The following is an 18,624-nucleotide window of genomic DNA, read 5'->3' as shown; positions in this document are numbered from 1 at the left end:
AAAAAAAAAAAGAATGGGTGCCTTTGTCATGCTAATGGACAGGATTAGTGAAGGTATATGTTAAATCAATCTCTTTTGAGACATAAAAAAAGAGATAAAATAAGCAAGGGAAAGAAGCAGAGATGGGAGAAGAGAGATGCCAAGCCACATGAAGAGTGTCCAGGAGAAGAAGCTCAAAAGAGACAGTGGTGCAGTAAATTATTTGGTATGGCTCTTCCTGCCGTAACTTTTGCAGCTCACACCAAATAACTGGGTGGTACTGTGAACGTGTGAGGTGCTTGTGGCCCACCAAGGGGTTGGATAGCTTGTTAAGAATGTAAATAAGGTACATGGCATCCTTGTGGGGGTAGGACTGTTCAAATAAGGTGTATGGAACCCAAATGTGGAGACTGGTCAGTTTTGCCATGTGCTAGGCTTAAAATGAACCATCCCAGAGGCAGAAATGGAGATCTCACTAACATCAAGAAAGAAGGGCCAAAAGTAGAGTATGTTCTTTGGACCCAAGATCGCTGCATTGAATTTCCTTTGATTCAGCAGACAGAAAGCTTTGACACGATAGGATGGCAAGAAGGAGCAGCAGAGAAATGGCAGCCACAGAGCCAAGAGACCAGCATAAGACAAAGTGGCAGGTTTCATGGCCCACAGAACAAGGAGGCTGAGTGCCTTCAGGCAGGAGGCTTGCTGGTGGAGTAGGGTGCCCTGGGGCTACCTACTGACAGAGTTAAAAGAGCTGTGTAACACTTGTCCAAGCAGAGCAGAGGCAGAGAAAAGCATGCCTACCACATGGCTAAGAAAATGTATCTTGAGTCATTTCTGATATTGAATTGTAACCTATTACTTAGCATAGTGGCTAAAGCACTTGACCGCTAACCAGAAGGCTGGCGGTTCAAACCCCCCAGCCACTCCTCGGAAGGAAGGTTGGGCAATCCTACTTCCGTAGTGATACTGCCTCGGAAACCCAAGGAGGGGTCGCTATGAGTCGGGGCCGACTTGACGGCACATAACAACAACAACAACAACAACTTCCCAAATAGGAGCTCTGGTAGCATAATGCCTAAGGCACTTGACTGCTAACCAGAAGGCTGGCAGTTCAAACCCACCAGCCACTCCTCGGAAGGAAGGCTGGGTAATCTACTCCTCGGAGGAAGGTAGTGATACCGCCTCGGAAACCCAAGGAGGAGTCACTTGTCGGTCCAACTCAACGGCACATAACAACAACACTTCCCAAATAAACCCTATCACCATGAGTATTGCCTGTGGGTTCTGTGTGGCCACTGCAAAAAATTATTGAACACCACAGAAAAGTAGAATGCCATGGGAGGGACAGTTGATGTCAGAATTAGTAAAAAGGTTGGAGAGGAGAAGCATGTCTGACCTCTGCCATATAGGAATCAGCCTTGACCTGCTGATGTTGATTTTGATTCCCCCAGCTTGTGAAGTTAGAAGCAGTCAGAGGACGCCTACATGCTGTTTTAGCATACACAAGGACCTTCCTCTAGAGCCAACACAGAGAGATAGACTTCTAGAATAGCTGGCACTCTGAATTTGGACTTCTAGCCTCCTAAACTATGAGAAAGTGAATTTCTGTTTGTTAAAGCCACCACCTGTGTTATTTCTGTGATAGCGGTTCTAAATAACTAAGATAGGTTACTGAGATAATCAAATCAAGAAATGATAAGAAAAGGAAAGAATGAAAAGAATAGAGATGAGTAAGAACCAGTGCTTTAGGACTTCAAAGGAGAGAAGGCTCAAGAAATGGGCCATTCACATTCATCACTGCTGGCAGGAGTACGAATGGGAATAACTGCTATGAAAGCCAAGTGCAAAATATCTATCAAATTTACAAATGCACAAAACTTTTGACCCAGCAATTCCAGTTCTAGAATTTTATCTCTGAAAATATGTCCACACGTATAAAAGGTTATTTATCACAGCATTTTTAATAACAAAACCAGTAAACAACTTAAAAGTCCATCAGTGGAAAACTGACTGAATAAATTGATACACCTAGCTACATACTAGAATACCATGCAGTCATTTAAAAAAAAAAAAAAAGACCTAGCTCTATCTGCTTGGGAGGCTTAGAAGCAATGATGACTCTATAGCAATAAGCACACCTAGTGAATAGATCTTGGTTTCTAAATACCACTTATCACTAAAAACAATCAGGGATACTGAGAAATAGCTAATTCCAGGACTGGGTAGGCTGAAACATCTTGTGCCAATAAGGAAAGTAAGGAATACTCAATGCTCAAAGAATGATGGGGACGCATCAAAAGGACACGAGAGCCAGCTCTGGGTGGTGGGTTAGGAGGAGCAGCTTTGCATTTCTTCACATCAACCCTCCTTTACGCCCTTTTTCCAGGGAGGGAGTACATAAGGGAATAAGAGAGCCAGAAAGAGAGGAAGCAGATGTGGCAAAATATTAAAAATCGGTGAATCTAGGTGAAGGGTATATAGGTATTTGTTTTATTCATTCAATCTTTCTGATGTGTGAAAAATTCTTAAAATGAACGTTAGGAGTGAAAACTAAACCAACCCTACAATAGAACCTGTACTTACTACTTCACCTCTTGTGGGTTTTTCGTTTCCATCCCCATGAAGTAGGCCTGCTGGATGGCCTATGGTATGAGCCAGAGAGACTTCTCTCAGCACCCAAGAAAAAGAGTCTGGATCCTGACCCCAGGAGGTTTAGAAAGGGATCTGCAAATCTAAATTTTTAATGAAAGTCCTTAAGTGATTTTGAGCAACATCCAGTTTTAGGACCACTGCCAGAGCACCTTTCAAAATTCTATCATTTCTTGTGTCAAGATAGTATTTTAGAACCAGGGATGCTTACAAATAAGTATCCTTGAAATCTTCCACATATTACTTATATAAAACAAATGGAACTAGGCGATTAAATAAGCTATTAGAAGCAAAATAAAAGACTAATGCAATTAACATATCTAGTGTTTTTAAGGTAAAATTCCCAACGCCACTTCAGTTACAGCTACTTTATCCCCATCCTAATTCTTTCCCTTGATATTCATTCTTTTAAAAAAAAAAAAACTTACATGCCCTTGCTGGCTAAGTTATCCAAGCAGGTTTTGATATAACTTTTATAGTAATCCACCTGCTCCCCATAGAAGGTGGCCTTAGAGTTCAGGGCAGCATAGGTTTGTTGCAATTTCACCAGTTCAGCCTTTCTCCTCTGTCGGTATCTCCGCTGATTGCGAATATCCTGAAACATAATTATTAAAATTAGGAAAATGATGATAGACATGATATGCTTCCTGACTCATAGCATTTAACATTTCAACCTAGCAATGCTTAACTCTACTTAACTTAGAAATGCTTAGTTCTATTGTGAACATAACCACACATTCATAATAGGCAGCAATTTATGTTCAGGAATTAGAAAAAAATTCAAATCTCATCAATTTTTATTTTTTGGCCACTTGTATCTTCCAGAGGCAGGGAAATGTGGTATGATTACAGACTTCCACATTCTTGGAATTTAATTGCAAAGCTAGTTCAAACCTCTTAAATATTTTATCAGGAAAAGTAGGAAAAGTGAATTTTTCTACATCAGTGATCAAAATCCCAGATGTGCATAGCATCATCTTAGCACAACAGTAGAGAACGTCGGAATAGCCATCGCACCAGAGCTCCACACTTTTGAAGAGTCAACACAACTCAAAGCTTTGATGATCAACCTGATGTGAATTAAATTTAGAACTGGAAGAATTCTTTAAGGCTGAAAATAAATTTAAAGATAGGAAGGTTTAATTAAGGCTTTCTTCCTATTTAATCTAGACAGTAGAATAAGCCATCTCTGGGGTGGCAAGGTCATCATGTTAGAAGAGTTAAAGACCCATTTTCCAGAGGGGAGGAGACTAATCCTCCCATAAACTGAAGGTATGATGTTATCTGAACAGCTACTGACTTCCTTTATAAGCCTCTAAAACAGCTTTCAACCAAGCCAGGCCCGCATTGCCCCCCAAATGCATACCCTGGCAATGTCATTGATCAGTTCCTGGTATCTGTTCTTTGGGTCCACGGTCCCAAGCTCTGTCAGCTTCTTTAAGCCTGACTGGATCTTCTCTTTCTTTTCCTGAAGAGTGAGGTTGCTGTCTTCTTTTACAAATTTTGACTTCTTCATCTTGTCAGGAGTTTTGGCATCACGGATAGCACGTCTCTGCATAGCCCTCTGATGTTCTGTTTCCTATAAATGAGACAAAGAAGCTCCTGGAAAGTCCACCATACTAGTCCTAAAGCTATGCAGCATAACCACACCTGGCTCTATACGTATAGTTCTCAAATTTGTAGCTTGTAGTTCCGGTTGGTAATTTCTCCCAAACTAGATCAATCCTCTCTCTCAATATTCCCTTTTCTTTTAATGTCAAGACCACTCTGCTGCTAGTATATGTAATGTAAAGACTATAAGCTTTAAAGTCAGAAAGAACTGGCTCCAAGTCTGGTTTGATACCATAAGCTGTGATCTTGGTCAAGATATTTATCCTCTAAGAGTCTAAATAAGGAGCTCTCATGGTGCTGTGGTTGAAGCATTGGGCTGCTAACCAAAAGGTTGGCATTTTGAACCCATCAGCCACTCTGTGGGAGAAAGATGAGGCATTCAGCTTCGGTAAAGGTTTGTACTTTTGGAAACCCTATAGGGCCATTTTACTCTGTCCTATAGGGTCACTATGAGTTTGAATTAACTTGATGGCACTGAGTCTGGTTTGGTTTTGGTTAAGGGTCTTAATTTCCTCATCTGTAAATGATGATGAAAATACTCACATCATAAGGATACAGCCAGAATTATATGAAAGACCATCAGTCAACGCACGAGACCTATACACAGCAGTTCCTCAATGAAGACTGCTTCTTCCTTCACTACTTCAAACTTCCTGTCTAGCTTATGCAATTCAGTTACTGCCTCCTTTATGGACCCTCACTCACATCTAATCAGTAATCAGTTAGAGGATCTGAAAGCTGAGAATTCAACTGGAACAGTGATTTTCAGATAGTCCTCTGTTCAGCCTTAAGGTTTTCCAGAGGACCAAAGAGCCCTAGAGGGCTGGGTTCTAAGTGCCTGGTGCCACTGTTACCTCCTTTGTATGTTGGGCTTCCAAGTAAGTTGTCATTTAATGGAAATGATTCCCATGCTCAAAACTTAAAAACAAATCATTTGATATAATTTTCTCATTTTATAAATGAGAAACAGGGTCTTATACTTGAATTTGATTCATCCATCCCTTCCCAATGCCATGCCACTCCACTCCTAACTAACTGGGTCTGGGACCTTACCACACACCTTGATGACTCAACTATTCCATCTGCCCTGACAGCACTGCTAAATTAACTAACAAAGGCCTACAAAGGATCTGTACTCTCTAGCTCTCAGGTGCCAAATTCCTGTCTAGCTTTTTGATACTGCATAATCTGGATTCATCTTTTCCTTCTCACTACTCACCTCCACCCATAACTTCACTTCAGACTGATAGGTCTGATCACATCAGGCCCTTCTCCTCCTTTGTACCTCGTTCACATGTACCCTCCTGCCTGGAATGCCCTCTCTGGCCTTATATGCCCAGCAAATCCTATCTCTCCTTTAGCTAAGCTTGGCTCAAGTTCCACTTCCTTTATGAAGCCTGATGACATTGTTCCTCACTGGTCTCTTTCCTGAACTTCTATTGTTTTTAACGTCAATGCCATAGTTAATTTTTAATGTTTTTCTAATAATTGCAGGCATAGTTGTCATATTTCCCCAAGTAGATTAAAAGTTCATTGAGTTTAGGAACCACATTCTTTACTTTTTTTCTAACTACCAAGGGACTTAACACAGTTCTAGCTATATAATATTCAATAAATACTGGATATATTCACGGATTTTGCCCACACACATCACTGTATGTATATGTGCATGCACTTTCACACACGCATGCTGCATGTAAGTACCAGTAAGCTCTGTGCTCTAAGAACATCACTCTCTGAATTTAGGAACCAATAACTTTTCTTAGACAGGCCCTAACCACCATCATACTCCAGTTATAGCCACACCTACACCTAGGTTCTTGGAAAGGAGATTGGGTAACCTATTTCAATAGAGATACTACCTCAGAAACACAAGGAGGGGTCGCTATGAGTTGGAAATGACTCAAAAGCAGTGAGTTTAGTTTTTTTTTTTAACCCCTAGGTTACTGTCTCGTTAGCTATGTCCCCACACACACATACCTTAAGCCCAGCATGTGCCTCTCACAGAAGTGCCTATCCACCTTACTAAGGTATATGTCAAATCGTAAATTCTACCTGTTCACTGGTGGCTGGTGTTTCTAGGATTTCAGTCAAGGTCTCTCCTGGCTGGAACCGGATGACATCCACAATTAAACGTTTTGTGCTAAAAATGAGAGGGAGGAAGTATTTAAACATTTCCAGATGTTCTATTTCTCAAATGGATATACACAGTGGCATATAACCACAACCTCATAGAGGTCCCACTGACAGTGGGTTAAGTACTCAAGGTCCCAGGCTTACAACAGAGTGGGTACTAAGGTTAGGTTTCCAAGGTTTAAGTTTCATTTTAGCATCCTCTGAGCAAAACAAGGCAGACAAGTCTTGTACCAAGTATAACATACAGGATGGCCAGAATTATGACAGACTCAAAAGCCAAAATGATCATTTCAGCAATGACCAAGTGGGCTTATTCACCAAGTCAAGGAATCTTTTGATTACATTCATGACACTTCCTATTTTGAAAACTCACTTCAGCAAGATGGTCCGAGCATCCATTTCTGCATTCTCATCTCCAGGCACGTCAAACTTGTTGGTCAGTGTGAGAGAGACTTCTGTCTTAGCGAGGGCCTCCTTATTTGGGTCATTTACATTGCCAGAGCTTTCCCCTGAAGTTTTGGGAAAGTACAACAAGTCAGTATAATAAAGAGAGGAGATACTAGAGAAAAAAAGAATACAAATAGATGATATAAGTCTAAGATACTTGAATAAGCCAAAACATATAACACAGCAAAGATAGCATTTACTGAGAAATAAATGTCACACCAAATGAGAAAGGCAAAGGCTCTACAATGAAACAATTTCATACACACACACACATATTTTAAATTTCATATGTTTGACAAATCATTTTAATACTAATGCTATAATTCTCTTAAAATATTCTATGTTCATTTCCCTTATAGAACTTACAATAATTTCTGATTACATTATTTGTGAATATTTATCTAAAATTTTGTCTTCCACTGAACTTAAGCTCCTGATAGACAAGAGATAATTTATTTTGTTTCCCAGTGTGTACACAGTACCTGGTACAGAGTGGAAACAGAAAGTAACAATTACAATACTCTTCGTTGTGTTCCCCTAACCACCTTTAGAGTTGTTAAGTCAGAACTTTACCTATCAAGGACTCAATAGTGGGCACCTCCCCAAGGTCGTCCAGCAGCTCGTGGATCGGATCATTGTGCTCTGGAGCAATGGCATCCTGGTGATCTAACAGGAGCTGCATCAAACAGCCAATAATAAATTCCATTACACACTCAACTCTCTAGCCCCCATCCTGGCCCACAGTGCCTAACTGTGATCTGCACAAGAGAGGTTAGATAACAAAGCTTCCACATTCAAAGGACTGGCAAGCCAATCCTTAGTAAACTAACCCAAATAAAGAATTATAAATATATAAAGCACCACCGCAATGCCCTCTATTGGATGGCTTATGTTATGAGAATGGAAAGGAAATAATTGCACTCTCTACCTTCACAGTCCTAAGGAGATTAATACAATCAAATTCCTTACATACAAACACACCCTATCTAAGAAAGAACAATAAACTCACAGACTTCAATATCAAAAGTCACTGATATACACTACTATCACTTCAAATAAAATTAATTACTTCTCTTTAATGTTTTCAGTGCATATCTTTTAGTTCAAAGAAAAGTGCACTGGATCAATGTTATCATTATCTTAGGGGCAACCAAGAAAGCCTTCAAGATACTATTATCCTAGGAAATGCCCTAAGAAATGACAATATCTGAAGTTTCATTTACATTTTACATGTGTCCTCATTTCCTGTCCTTTATGTCTCAATGGGGAAAAGTATGAATTATAAGAACTTGAAGAAAAAGAGAACACTTAAGGGAACACTCTAAAGCAACACATAGGAAGAAGCAGGTATGTTAGTTAAAAAAAAAAAAAAAAGCAGAGGGCTGGGGTAAAAAGAAAGAACAGTGAAACTATTTTATCAAGCCATTAGAGATCAGTGCTTGCAATGTAAATTCAGTAGGCCTGTGAAGGGTCCAAGAAACTTCATTTTAACAATCAGTTCAGAGGATTCTGATGCAGGTGGCCTCTAGATCTCTTTGAAAGACTTAGCAGTGCATTGTAAAATATAATAATCAAAGGAAGAGAAATAACACAGCAGATGTGGTGTCAGTAAGATCAAAGGAAGGGTGAGATACCTGGCTTCCAGAAATGGTAAGCAACACCCAAAGCAGGCAATTAAGGGCAGAGCAGTGCAATTAAGTAATTAAAGAAAAATACTTACAGTGTGGGTGTTGATGATTTCACCAATGGAAATGTAGATGACCGGTTTGGTAAGCGTCACTAAATCTGAGTACTCATCCACATTAAATTTATCCTGAAGTTCTGGGACATCACAAGCAGTTTGGAAAAATCGTCTGAAAATAAGCACAGAGTTCACCCTCAACAAATGATATATCAAAGCGAAGTTGGTGAGAAGATATCCCACCAATTCTCAAATACTGAATTCATATAAAACCCTAGTCAAGACAGTTAATTCTAATGAAACTGCTTCATGTTCACCGTGCTTCACAGCCTTGGAATGTTGATTCTAGTAACGTCTCACTTCACCTACTTTTAGTTCTGTCCACAAGAGCCATTCAACAATAATTTAAAACAGTTCTCAGACACCTGTAATGACGAGAATCAATTTTTTACCTCTAATACAGTGCTCTGAGGTACTGAACTCAAAACTGATTGTTTTTAATATTTACAAATATTAAAAGCATTTTTTGATTATCTGAATACAAAGTAATATGGACTTAATGCATAACCATCTGTGCTAGTTATGTTTGTGTGTCAACTTGGTTGGGCCTGGTTGAGTGTCTGGGCAGCTGGTGGTAGTTACTCCCCATGAGGAGACTGACAATCAACTCCATGGTGGGATCTACCACAAGCAGCTAAGTAGCTGCCTTTGGGATGTGGGCTGCTTCCTGTATATGAAGAGAAGCCTTGGGAATGGTCTCTAGCCTATGGCATGCTTGGACCCTGCGTGTAGCCTTGTCATTGCTCAGCAGCCTGCTATGCTCTGCCAACTTTGAAACTTACAATGAACTTAAGTGAATCTGCCATGTGGTTTGGTAACATCAGGACTGTGACTTTTTACTTGTCAACCTTGGGACTTCTCAGCCTCAGCAGCAAGCAGCTGTCTGAGTGAAGAAATGCCTCCAGCTCCAGTGGGTCAGGAGCAGGAAGTGGAGCTGGATCCCAAGGTTAAGGGCTTTCACCCAGCCCCTAGAGCCTGGCACTTTGAACTTGGACTTAAAGCCTTCAAATTTTAAGAATAAACTATTTGTGAAGGCCATCCCATTTCTGGTATGTTTCCTGTCAGAGTGGCACTAGGTAACCAGAACACCATTGTTCACATCAAGAACTATACATTTAACATGAATACATTTTTAAATAGCTCAAAAATCCTCTTCAAAATGAATTTACCTCTTGGAGCTTCTGAGTACATCAAACACATATCTTACAGTGTGGCAGTCCAGGTTATAAGGTATTTAACCTTCGATCTTTCGAATATCTATCTTTACCCTCAGAGATAGAAATCCATCTACAGAATCTTTCAGGTACCTTACACCCTTCCTCTCACCTGAATTTCTGGTAGGACTGAGAAAGATATTCATTAATGATGCTTAAGTGAGCATTATCTCCCAGAAACATCTTATTGGAAGCTGCATGCTGGAGCATCTTTGCAATGGAGCCAAGATTTCGCCGTTGGTCAGTAGTAAGCTGGCCTCCAGCTGACAAGTCAATGATATCAAAGGCATCTGGAGCAACAATGGCTGGATTCATGTATCGATAGTAAAGCAAGTTACCAATAATCTGGGAACAAATGAAGCAGAAAGATGGTGTCAAAAACCACACCCCTAAGTAACAAATGACTTTGTTAGCAAAGAAAACCAGAAAATTCAGTCCTGTGAGGAAAAACAAAACAAAACAACAAAAAAACACACACATACACCCCACACAGTTTCCTCAAGGACTGGAACTAAAATCATCAAACATGCCTTTGTTAGATGTAGAAAGAAAGAGAGAACAGAATTGAAAGTCACTCGTAATAACTTAATGAAAGAATAGATGCAGAAGGTGTTTTAGGACATCTTTTGTGTGCATATCACAGCAGCAAATTCAGGCTGCTGCTATCCACATGCAATTTTCATTTTCATGTAGGTGGGCTTTAATTATAAGAGGCTAACAAATATAGTTAGAAGTAAGTCCTTAAACATGACCTAATGAACATAATGTAATCTGCCCAACCCCCACCATCCTCATGCTGCAGATTTCAAAGGCCAAATTTATGCCTATGAAATTAAAGTCACTCAACATACACCTTTTTTACAGAAGAATTCAAGGACAGTCACAGCATTTCCCCTAGAGTTTCATTCAGATAAAAAAAAATTAATTCACCTGAACAGAAAGTCTAGAATCGAGGCCTCACTGTAGAAAAGCACAGAACTAGGAGAAAGAAGAAAAAAGCGTTCAGATTAGGAAAAAAAAAAGGAAGGAGCACAGCAGAGTAAGAAAGAGTCACCAGCCGACAGCCTTAGCAGAAACAATTGTGCTTGCTGCTCATCACCTGGACACCAGCAGAGGGAGCAATTCTTCAGCAGAAAGATAGGGCTCAAAGAAATTTATCTCAAGACAGGAAAAATCCATTTTCCTTTATTTGTTTGATGTCTGTGTACCATTCAAACTACATACTAAAAGAGACAGCATTCACTATTTATAACTGCTTTCAAAAAGTCAATGACCAGCTGCTGCCAGAATCTATGCTTCTTGTTGTTGTTATGTGCCATCGAGTCGGACCTGACTCATAGCGACCCCTCCTTGGGTTTCCAAGGCAGTTATCACTACGGAAGTATATTGCCCAACTTTCCTTCCAAGGAGTGGCTGGTGGGTTTGAACTGACAGCTTTCTGGTTAGCAGTCAAGTGCCTTAGGCACTACACATCTATGCTTAGGTCTAATAAAAGTCTATAGGTCAAGTCTCATTTTCCCCCACCCCTGCCCCAGCCCTAGTTTTACAACTTCTTTCTTGAAGAGTTCGTTATTGGAAGGGCAGGAAGCTGCTATCAGATTCTTACCTTTAGTAGCTCATCCTCACCAGCATCAGGGAACTTCTCATGTAATGAGTCCTTCAGCACTTTGGCAATGAAGCGCATCCCATAACTGTGGAATGGACAACAGTTATTAAGAAGGGCCGGGAACAGAAGGGCACTAATGGTCGGGCTCTATCTGGGTTCAGGACAACTGACAGCACTCACGGGATTTTGTCTACAGAGCTGATGATGGCGGAGAGGAACTTGTCTGTCACAGCCCGCATGTTCCTGATGGAATTGTCCAGCCGTGTCCTGACCTCATCATGAGCCAGAGCCTGCTCAGGAGTCACATCATAGGGCAGTTTGCTAGGAAAGCAGAAATTATTCCCAACTACATTAGATCAAGGGCCAGGAACCACTCAGGGCAGAGAGCAACTCTTTTAAAAACTGAAAGACCCAGAGATTCTGGTGGTTGGTTGTTTGTTGTTATTTGCCATGAGTCGGACCTGACTCATAGCGACTCCTCCTTGGGTTTCCAACGCAGTACCACTACAGAAGTAGATTGCCCAACCTTCCTTTAGAGGAGTGGCTGGTGGCTGTGAACCACCAGCCTCTTGATTAGCAGTCAGAGAAATTCTGGTTAACTTGCTCATAATCACAGAGGTGGTAAATGGAGAACTCAGAATTTGAACTCAAGTTTTCAGCTGTGTGTTGGGTGTCTTGAACTATATACCAGGCACTATGATTGACACCGGGAGATCTGGTAGCATAGTGGCTAAGGCACTTGACTGCTAACCAGAAGGCTGGCGGTTCAAACCTACCAGCCACTCCTTGGAAGGAAGATGGGGCAATCTACTTCCATAGTGATACTGCCTCGGAAACCCAAGGAGGGGCACACTATGAGTCAGGTCTGACTCAACGGCACATAACAACAACAACGATTGACACCTGGGATATAACACATGGCATCTTTTGAGGAGTTTACAGCCTGGTAGGAGAGATATACAAACAGATAGTTATAAACATTGTTATGTTGTTATGTGCCATCGAGTCAGCCCCGATTCATAACGACCCCTCCGTGGGTTTCCGAGGCAGTATCACTACGGAAGTAGGATTGCCCAACCTTCCTTCTGAGGAGTGGCTGATGGATTTGAACCGCCAGCCGTCTGGTTAGCAGTCAAGTGCTTTAGCCACTATGCTACCAGAGCTCCTAGTTATAACATATTGTGCTATAAATAAGTTGAACAGTGTGCTAGGAGATTACAGGGAAGGGGTTTCTACTCAAACTGAAATGTCAAATGAAAGAAGCCACGGTGGTGCAGCGGTTAAGTGCATGACTGCTAACCAAAAGGTCAGTGGTTCGAACACACGAGCTATTCTGCGGGAGAAGTAAGTAGCAGTATGACTCCAAAAAGATTACAGCCTTGGAACCTTATGGGGCAAGTTCTCTCTGACAGAATCAATTAAACAGCAAAGGGGTAATGTTTACTGATGTCAGCATATGTTTTAAAAAAAAAAAAAATTTGGCATGGTGTGGTTACAGAAATAACATGCGGGGGGAAGGGGAAAGATTCTGCATAGTTGGCAAAAACATATAAGGCATACATTATTCATAGAAAAGTACGGTACTCCAAAGGAACATTTAGAATGGGAATGAACGTGTCCATGCATTGTGAATAATGTAACTAATGTCATCGAACAATCTGTGTAGAAATTGTTGAATGGAAACCTAATCCGTAAACTTTCATCAAAACACAGTAAAATACTACCTTAAAAAAAAAATCTTTATCAAACTTCCATGAACTTATATTGTTAATTTTACATACATGTTTATTGTCTCTCCTAGCCAATAAACTATGATCATAGGGTAAAAAGCCTGTCTGGGTCATTCATTATTGTATTCTAGTATCTACCAGTGCCTGGCACATAGTAAGTACTTAATAAATTTTGTTGAATAAGTGAATACATTACTAGGTTAACATTTAAAGAACAGTTTCCTAAAGAAAAACTATTTGAACCATTATTAGTTTGTAAATCAAAGATTAACTGCATTAAAATAAAGAAGATAAAATAATAAAAATGAAAAAGATATTGTGTTTTCATACCTTGCCTCTCCTGTCTGAGATTCCATCTGATTAACCCAAGATTTGTAAATATCCACGGGGTCAGTTTTGATGTTGAGCGATTTGTCATCCATAATCTCTTTCACGACTGGGGCCAAGATCTGTCTCAGGGCATTCTGGCCTCGGGCACCACGGTTGAAACTTACAACCATCTTAATAACTGTAGGATTTCCTGTCACAATTTCTTGAATCTGATCTACTTTAGACCTATAAAACGTCAGATACAAAGTCACTTTAAAATTATCAAAGAATTTATCAACCTAAAGATTACTGCTAGATTCTTTCTACTTAAAGCTCTTGTCTCCTAAAAAGATATAACTGGAAGGAAAGAGATGTATGTTTTCTCACTAAAAACACTTTCCAATACTCATATGAACATAGGACCTTCCCGCTGCTGCAAATTTAGTCACAGTAGTCACCATTAGGTCCTTTATGATATAAAGATGTGGTTTGTGTGTCTGAGTCAGCTTTTTAAAACTTATAATACAGTATAGTATGTCCCTAAAACTACTTTTATCAAATTCTTATTCTACCCCCTTTCCAGAAGCAGCAACACTTTATGTTAGTAATAATTAAGTGGATGCTTGTTTGGAGTAAGTACTTCACACAAACTACAGTATTAATTAAGCTTAAGAAAAGGTACAGGCAAAGCCTGAATCTCCAACTAGGACCATCTCTGACAGTGTTAAGGACTGACATACAATAGGGTCCCACGCCATGCAGTTCTTACTTTATTTCCTCCTGGAGTGCTGTCTTGAAGAGCCGCAGGAGCAGGTACTCCTCGCGCTGGTTGGATGCATAGTTGTAGAGTGTGAAGATTACAGAGTCCATGAACTTGGTAGACTTGTTCTGGGGCATCTGGAAAATCAGCTTGGCCAGATAGGTGGGATTGGTCTGAAATAAAACCACAGGAAAAGGAATTTCTAGATAATATAAAGGATGGCAAAAAATCATCAAATTTTTTAATCTTGGAGGACTAAAAAGTGCATAAGAGAAATAAGATAGCCCTTTAGTCATCCCTCAGTGGAAATTAGAAATACTTCCAGAGAGAGCTATTGGTAAAGTTTTCTTGTGAAAATTTTCATAGCTAAATTTGACTACATTAATTCCAGGAACCACTCACCTGCAATAAATAAAACAAGTGCTGATATGCTTCCAATTTTTCTCTCTTCTCTTTGCTCAAAGCCTTGAGACCTCCCTTCTGTTTATTTAGCATCATCATGTCAGATAACTGTTCCTTATTTTTTTTGGTAAGTTTTTTACTGTGGGAAACCACATCCTATAAATAAATACCAGTATGTAAATTAAAAAATTTTCAAGATGAAACCCTGGGCATTATAGAAAGGTCCTTAATCATCTATAAAAGTATATGAAGGTCGACTGCACTCTGGCAGAGCCCTAATAAATAATTGAGAATCACTCCACTGTATCCTATCTTCAGTTTGCCAATCAAATCCATTCCTACTTCCATCTTCTTATAAAGAATAAGAGCCATAAAAATGTTTACTGATCCACGAAATCAACTTCTAGGAATCCAACTTAAGGAGAATTGCAATGTTACTTAAAATATAGAAAACAACCTAAACAACAGATAGTACGAATAAAAAAAAGTAAATCATGGTACCATTTATCTTCTAATGGATTATTATGTTGCTGTTAAAAATAATATTTATGACTGTTTGATAAAAGAAAAAGCACCTTATCCCCTAATATATGTAAAAATATAGAATACAAAATGATTATGGTGGAATTAGGGCAGAAATGCTACTTTCTCCAATTTAAAATTTTGTCCATTATAGATTGTTTTATTTTTTTATATAACGTTTTAAAAATATATCGCATTAGCTGAGAAGGAAGTCTGCCTCCACTTTCCTCACAAGCAAACAAGGGTGAGATGGGTAACAAAGCAAGATGAGGTGCTTCAAGGCCCCACCTGAACTGGACCATACCTGCAGTGTAATCTTATTTTTCACTAGTAGTCCAATTTTGATATCCATGAGATTGAGGTCATTCTCCAGCTGCTGGTTAGAACGAATAAGTGTGATAACCTCTTCCCTCATTTTCATAAGGTCAAGCTCCTCTTGAAAATCCTGGTCACTTTGATCCAGCAGATGGACAAATTTTCGGACCACAATCATAGGAGGATCCTCAGCACTGACTGACAGAAAGAAAGTATTCAACAAAGAACAGTGTTGTCAGGAAAAGTTCTAAGCCTAAGGAAATAGAGGCATTGTCTTGAAAATGTAGCTCTAATCACATATAAGGTATTTGTTTCTTGTGACATGATCCAAGACAACCACCAAGTTCAATCTTCTTGATCATGCTATTGCTATGTTACAAAAAAGGCAAGCGACAAGACATCTAGCCACAGGTTAGCAAAGGCTTAAATTGCAAGTAGCACCCTACCCTCTCCTTCAATACAACAAGAGATCCATGGAGAATACCCAGAACCTGATGGCTTTCCACCACTGTCTCAACACTTCACTGCTGAGCCACAGTTACTCACTGAGAGTCTTGTAGTCATCACGAGCTTTGTTTGCCCGAATAAAAGCTTGGATTTTGATAACATCATTTATCTAAGGAACAAAAAAAAAGAAGGAATTTCTTTATCTGTCCATCAAAAATACAGCAAATCTGATTCCAGCAGCCCTAATCCCTGAGGGTACTTACGTGGTCTCGGAAATACTGTAGACGATCTCTGTAGCGCTTTCTAGCTTGATGCATCCTGGCCAGTGATTGAATCTATGGACAAGGCATCCTAAAAATTAGATGAGTCCTTGAACTCAACACACGTCATACTTGTGCCCCACCTGCTCAGGCTACCATACCTTTATAACTTCATCTTTATGGGAGCGCAGGTAAGCTAAACGATCTTGATATGCCTTCTTCTGCTTGTATCCCCTCCACTGTGACTGAAATCATCAAATATTACAGGTGGTGATTATTTCCCAAGGATCAAAGGAAATTTGGAGAAGCTCACCCTGGTACATTATGTGAATACAAGTCATGATGAAGCTTTCAGAAAGATCACTCCCAACAATGACAGGGGAACTGTGGGTGGATTGAGCCTCCACTAGAAGAACACAAGCTAACTTCTACCTCCCTGATGCTGGCACAGCATTTCACACCTTTAAAAGTACACCCATACAAATTCTCTTATTTGCTACTCACAACAAGTGAAATGAGAAAGTATTAGTATCTCTAATTTACAGATGAATAAAAAGACTTAGACAGGCTTACCACTATCTGATAGTGTGGGGCCATCATTCCTAAGTCAAAACTCTTTCTATGACATTGTGTTATTCTGTCATTGAGGCAAAGCCACTGCTGTTTTCCCTCTAGGTTCAAATCTTAGCCAAATAAACAGTCTTAGAAGCTATGAGGTCTCCAAGAAGAACTGCCACTGAGTCAGACAGTTCACTATTAAATACCACTAAATATGTTATCATTGTTATTGTTGTTGTTGTTGTTTTGCCATCGAGTCGGCCCCGACTCATAGCGACCCCTCCTTGGGTTTCCGAGGCAGTATCACTACGGAAGGAGGATTGCCCAACCTTCCTTCTGAGGAGTGGCTGGTGGGTTTGAACCGCCAGCCTTCTGGTGAGCAGTCAAGTGCCTCAGGCACTATGCTACCAGAGCTCCTATGCTACCAGAGCTCCTATGTTAATGGTAGAAAAGAGGAGGTCCTTCTCAAAAGGACAAGACAAAGAGGTCAGAAGTGAAAAAACACACTTAGACACTGGATCGTAAGAGCTGACTGTTTATTACCCCTGCTCTAGAAGCTCACTTGCTGTCTCAAAGATGGCCTCTGAAATACCTGAATGCAGGTGATGGCAGGGATTTGCTTCTTCAGGAAATTCATCCTAGATCGGAATTCCTGTCGAACTAAGTATCCACGGCAGCAAGCCTGCAGCTTGGTGATTAAACCTTCGTTGGCCAGCCAAAGCTGTTCTCGGTTATATGCAGCAGTCACCCCAGAGATGGAACTCTGAACAAAGCATGTGGGTACAACAGAAGACATGCATAGGTGAGAACGGACACACATTTTAACCCTCACTGCTGTCTAAGTCCATACTAGATCTTTAGCTAAGCAATGAGAATGAAGTCTTCAGATCTACTTCTTCAGCCTAGACTATTCTTCTCACATTTAAAAAAAACATAAACAAAAACTTGATCTTTTACTTCATATGTTATCTCACTTACCCACCCATCTATCCAACACTGACTATGCCAGGAACTGTGCTGGGTGATATGGGGTTACTGTGGACAAGAACCACAAAGGGGTATGTAGCAAGTACCAGGGAGCCCCTATAATGCACAGTGTAGAACATTTGCAGGGGAGTAGGTAGAAATAAGGTTTGAAAAGCACCTCTCCTGGCAGATTGCAAATGGTCTTCAAAAGTAACCTAAAGGGTTTGGATTGCTACTATAGGCACTGGAGAACCAGCAAATTTTCAAACAGAGAAAATAATATAATCAGATTTATCTTTAGAAAAATAGCCCTGTTAGCAGCATAGCTGACTGACTAGCTTAAGGAACGACTTGAAGCATGTGGGTAAATAAGAATGTGGTATCATAATTCAATGTAAGAAGCGACCTGGGCTTGAATAATGGCAGAAGCAGTGGGAATGGTCATGTGAGAACATCTGGTCCTATCTATCCAATAGCTATGTTTCCCCTTTTCCTTGTTATCAGAGCCTTAACTTTCTTCTGGGCAATAATGTGCTCATTTAATAGATTCCATTAGCGAGAGATAGCTCATGAGATATAAGGAGAAGTAGTTTGGTAAGACCTATAGGAAAGCTGCTAGAGAAAGAGACAGACAGCTGGCATCATGCCTTATTTGCTTTTCCTTCTTTTCTTTTTACTTCCTGCCTGGACTGTTAACTTGATGGTTAGATTGTCATTTATGCTCAAAAGATGACTTGAGAATGGAGCCACATGCTAGGAATAGCTGAGTAGAAAGAAGGATCCTGGGGACCTGGAGTGGATGATATTATGGAGCCACCATACTTTCTCTGGACCAGCAAACTCCAGAATTACTTTATGTGAGGAAAGAAGAAACACATCCTTATATATTATTTCCGTCTCTATTTCTTCTATCAAACAGAATCTGAGGTGTCTGCAGGAATTCCAGACTACAAATGGACAGGCAAGCCTGGT

At 40.1% G+C, this 18,624-nt stretch overlaps 1 protein-coding gene across 1 annotated transcript in view; it reads right to left on the bottom strand.

Annotated features, from left to right (window-relative positions):
- Positions 1 to 18,624, bottom strand: part of IQGAP1 (IQ motif containing GTPase activating protein 1) — a 135,277-nt gene that overhangs the window by 28,508 nt on the left and 88,145 nt on the right. Inside the window, exons 19-35 of the mRNA XM_007945136.2 lie at positions 17,279 to 17,449; positions 16,290 to 16,373; positions 16,132 to 16,203; positions 15,968 to 16,037; positions 15,411 to 15,619; positions 14,585 to 14,740; positions 14,192 to 14,355; positions 13,444 to 13,668; positions 11,564 to 11,704; positions 11,384 to 11,468; positions 9,890 to 10,122; positions 8,543 to 8,675; positions 7,396 to 7,498; positions 6,749 to 6,884; positions 6,295 to 6,382; positions 3,995 to 4,207; positions 3,057 to 3,223 (exon numbers count right to left, since the gene is read on the bottom strand). Of these exons, the coding sequence (XP_007943327.1) occupies positions 3,057 to 3,223; positions 3,995 to 4,207; positions 6,295 to 6,382; positions 6,749 to 6,884; positions 7,396 to 7,498; positions 8,543 to 8,675; positions 9,890 to 10,122; positions 11,384 to 11,468; positions 11,564 to 11,704; positions 13,444 to 13,668; positions 14,192 to 14,355; positions 14,585 to 14,740; positions 15,411 to 15,619; positions 15,968 to 16,037; positions 16,132 to 16,203; positions 16,290 to 16,373; positions 17,279 to 17,449 (2,450 nt within the window). The remainder of the gene's footprint in view (positions 1 to 3,056; positions 3,224 to 3,994; positions 4,208 to 6,294; positions 6,383 to 6,748; positions 6,885 to 7,395; positions 7,499 to 8,542; positions 8,676 to 9,889; positions 10,123 to 11,383; positions 11,469 to 11,563; positions 11,705 to 13,443; positions 13,669 to 14,191; positions 14,356 to 14,584; positions 14,741 to 15,410; positions 15,620 to 15,967; positions 16,038 to 16,131; positions 16,204 to 16,289; positions 16,374 to 17,278; positions 17,450 to 18,624) is intronic.

The sequence above is a fragment of the Orycteropus afer genome, unplaced genomic scaffold (genome assembly GCF_000298275.1).
Source record: "Orycteropus afer afer isolate SDZICR_OR568_19922 unplaced genomic scaffold, OryAfe1.0 scaffold00132, whole genome shotgun sequence".
In the NCBI taxonomy this organism is placed as follows: Eukaryota; Metazoa; Chordata; class Mammalia; order Tubulidentata; family Orycteropodidae; genus Orycteropus; species Orycteropus afer.
The sequence above is the reverse complement of the archived record's forward strand: the minus strand, read 5'-3'. Positions and strand labels throughout refer to the sequence as shown.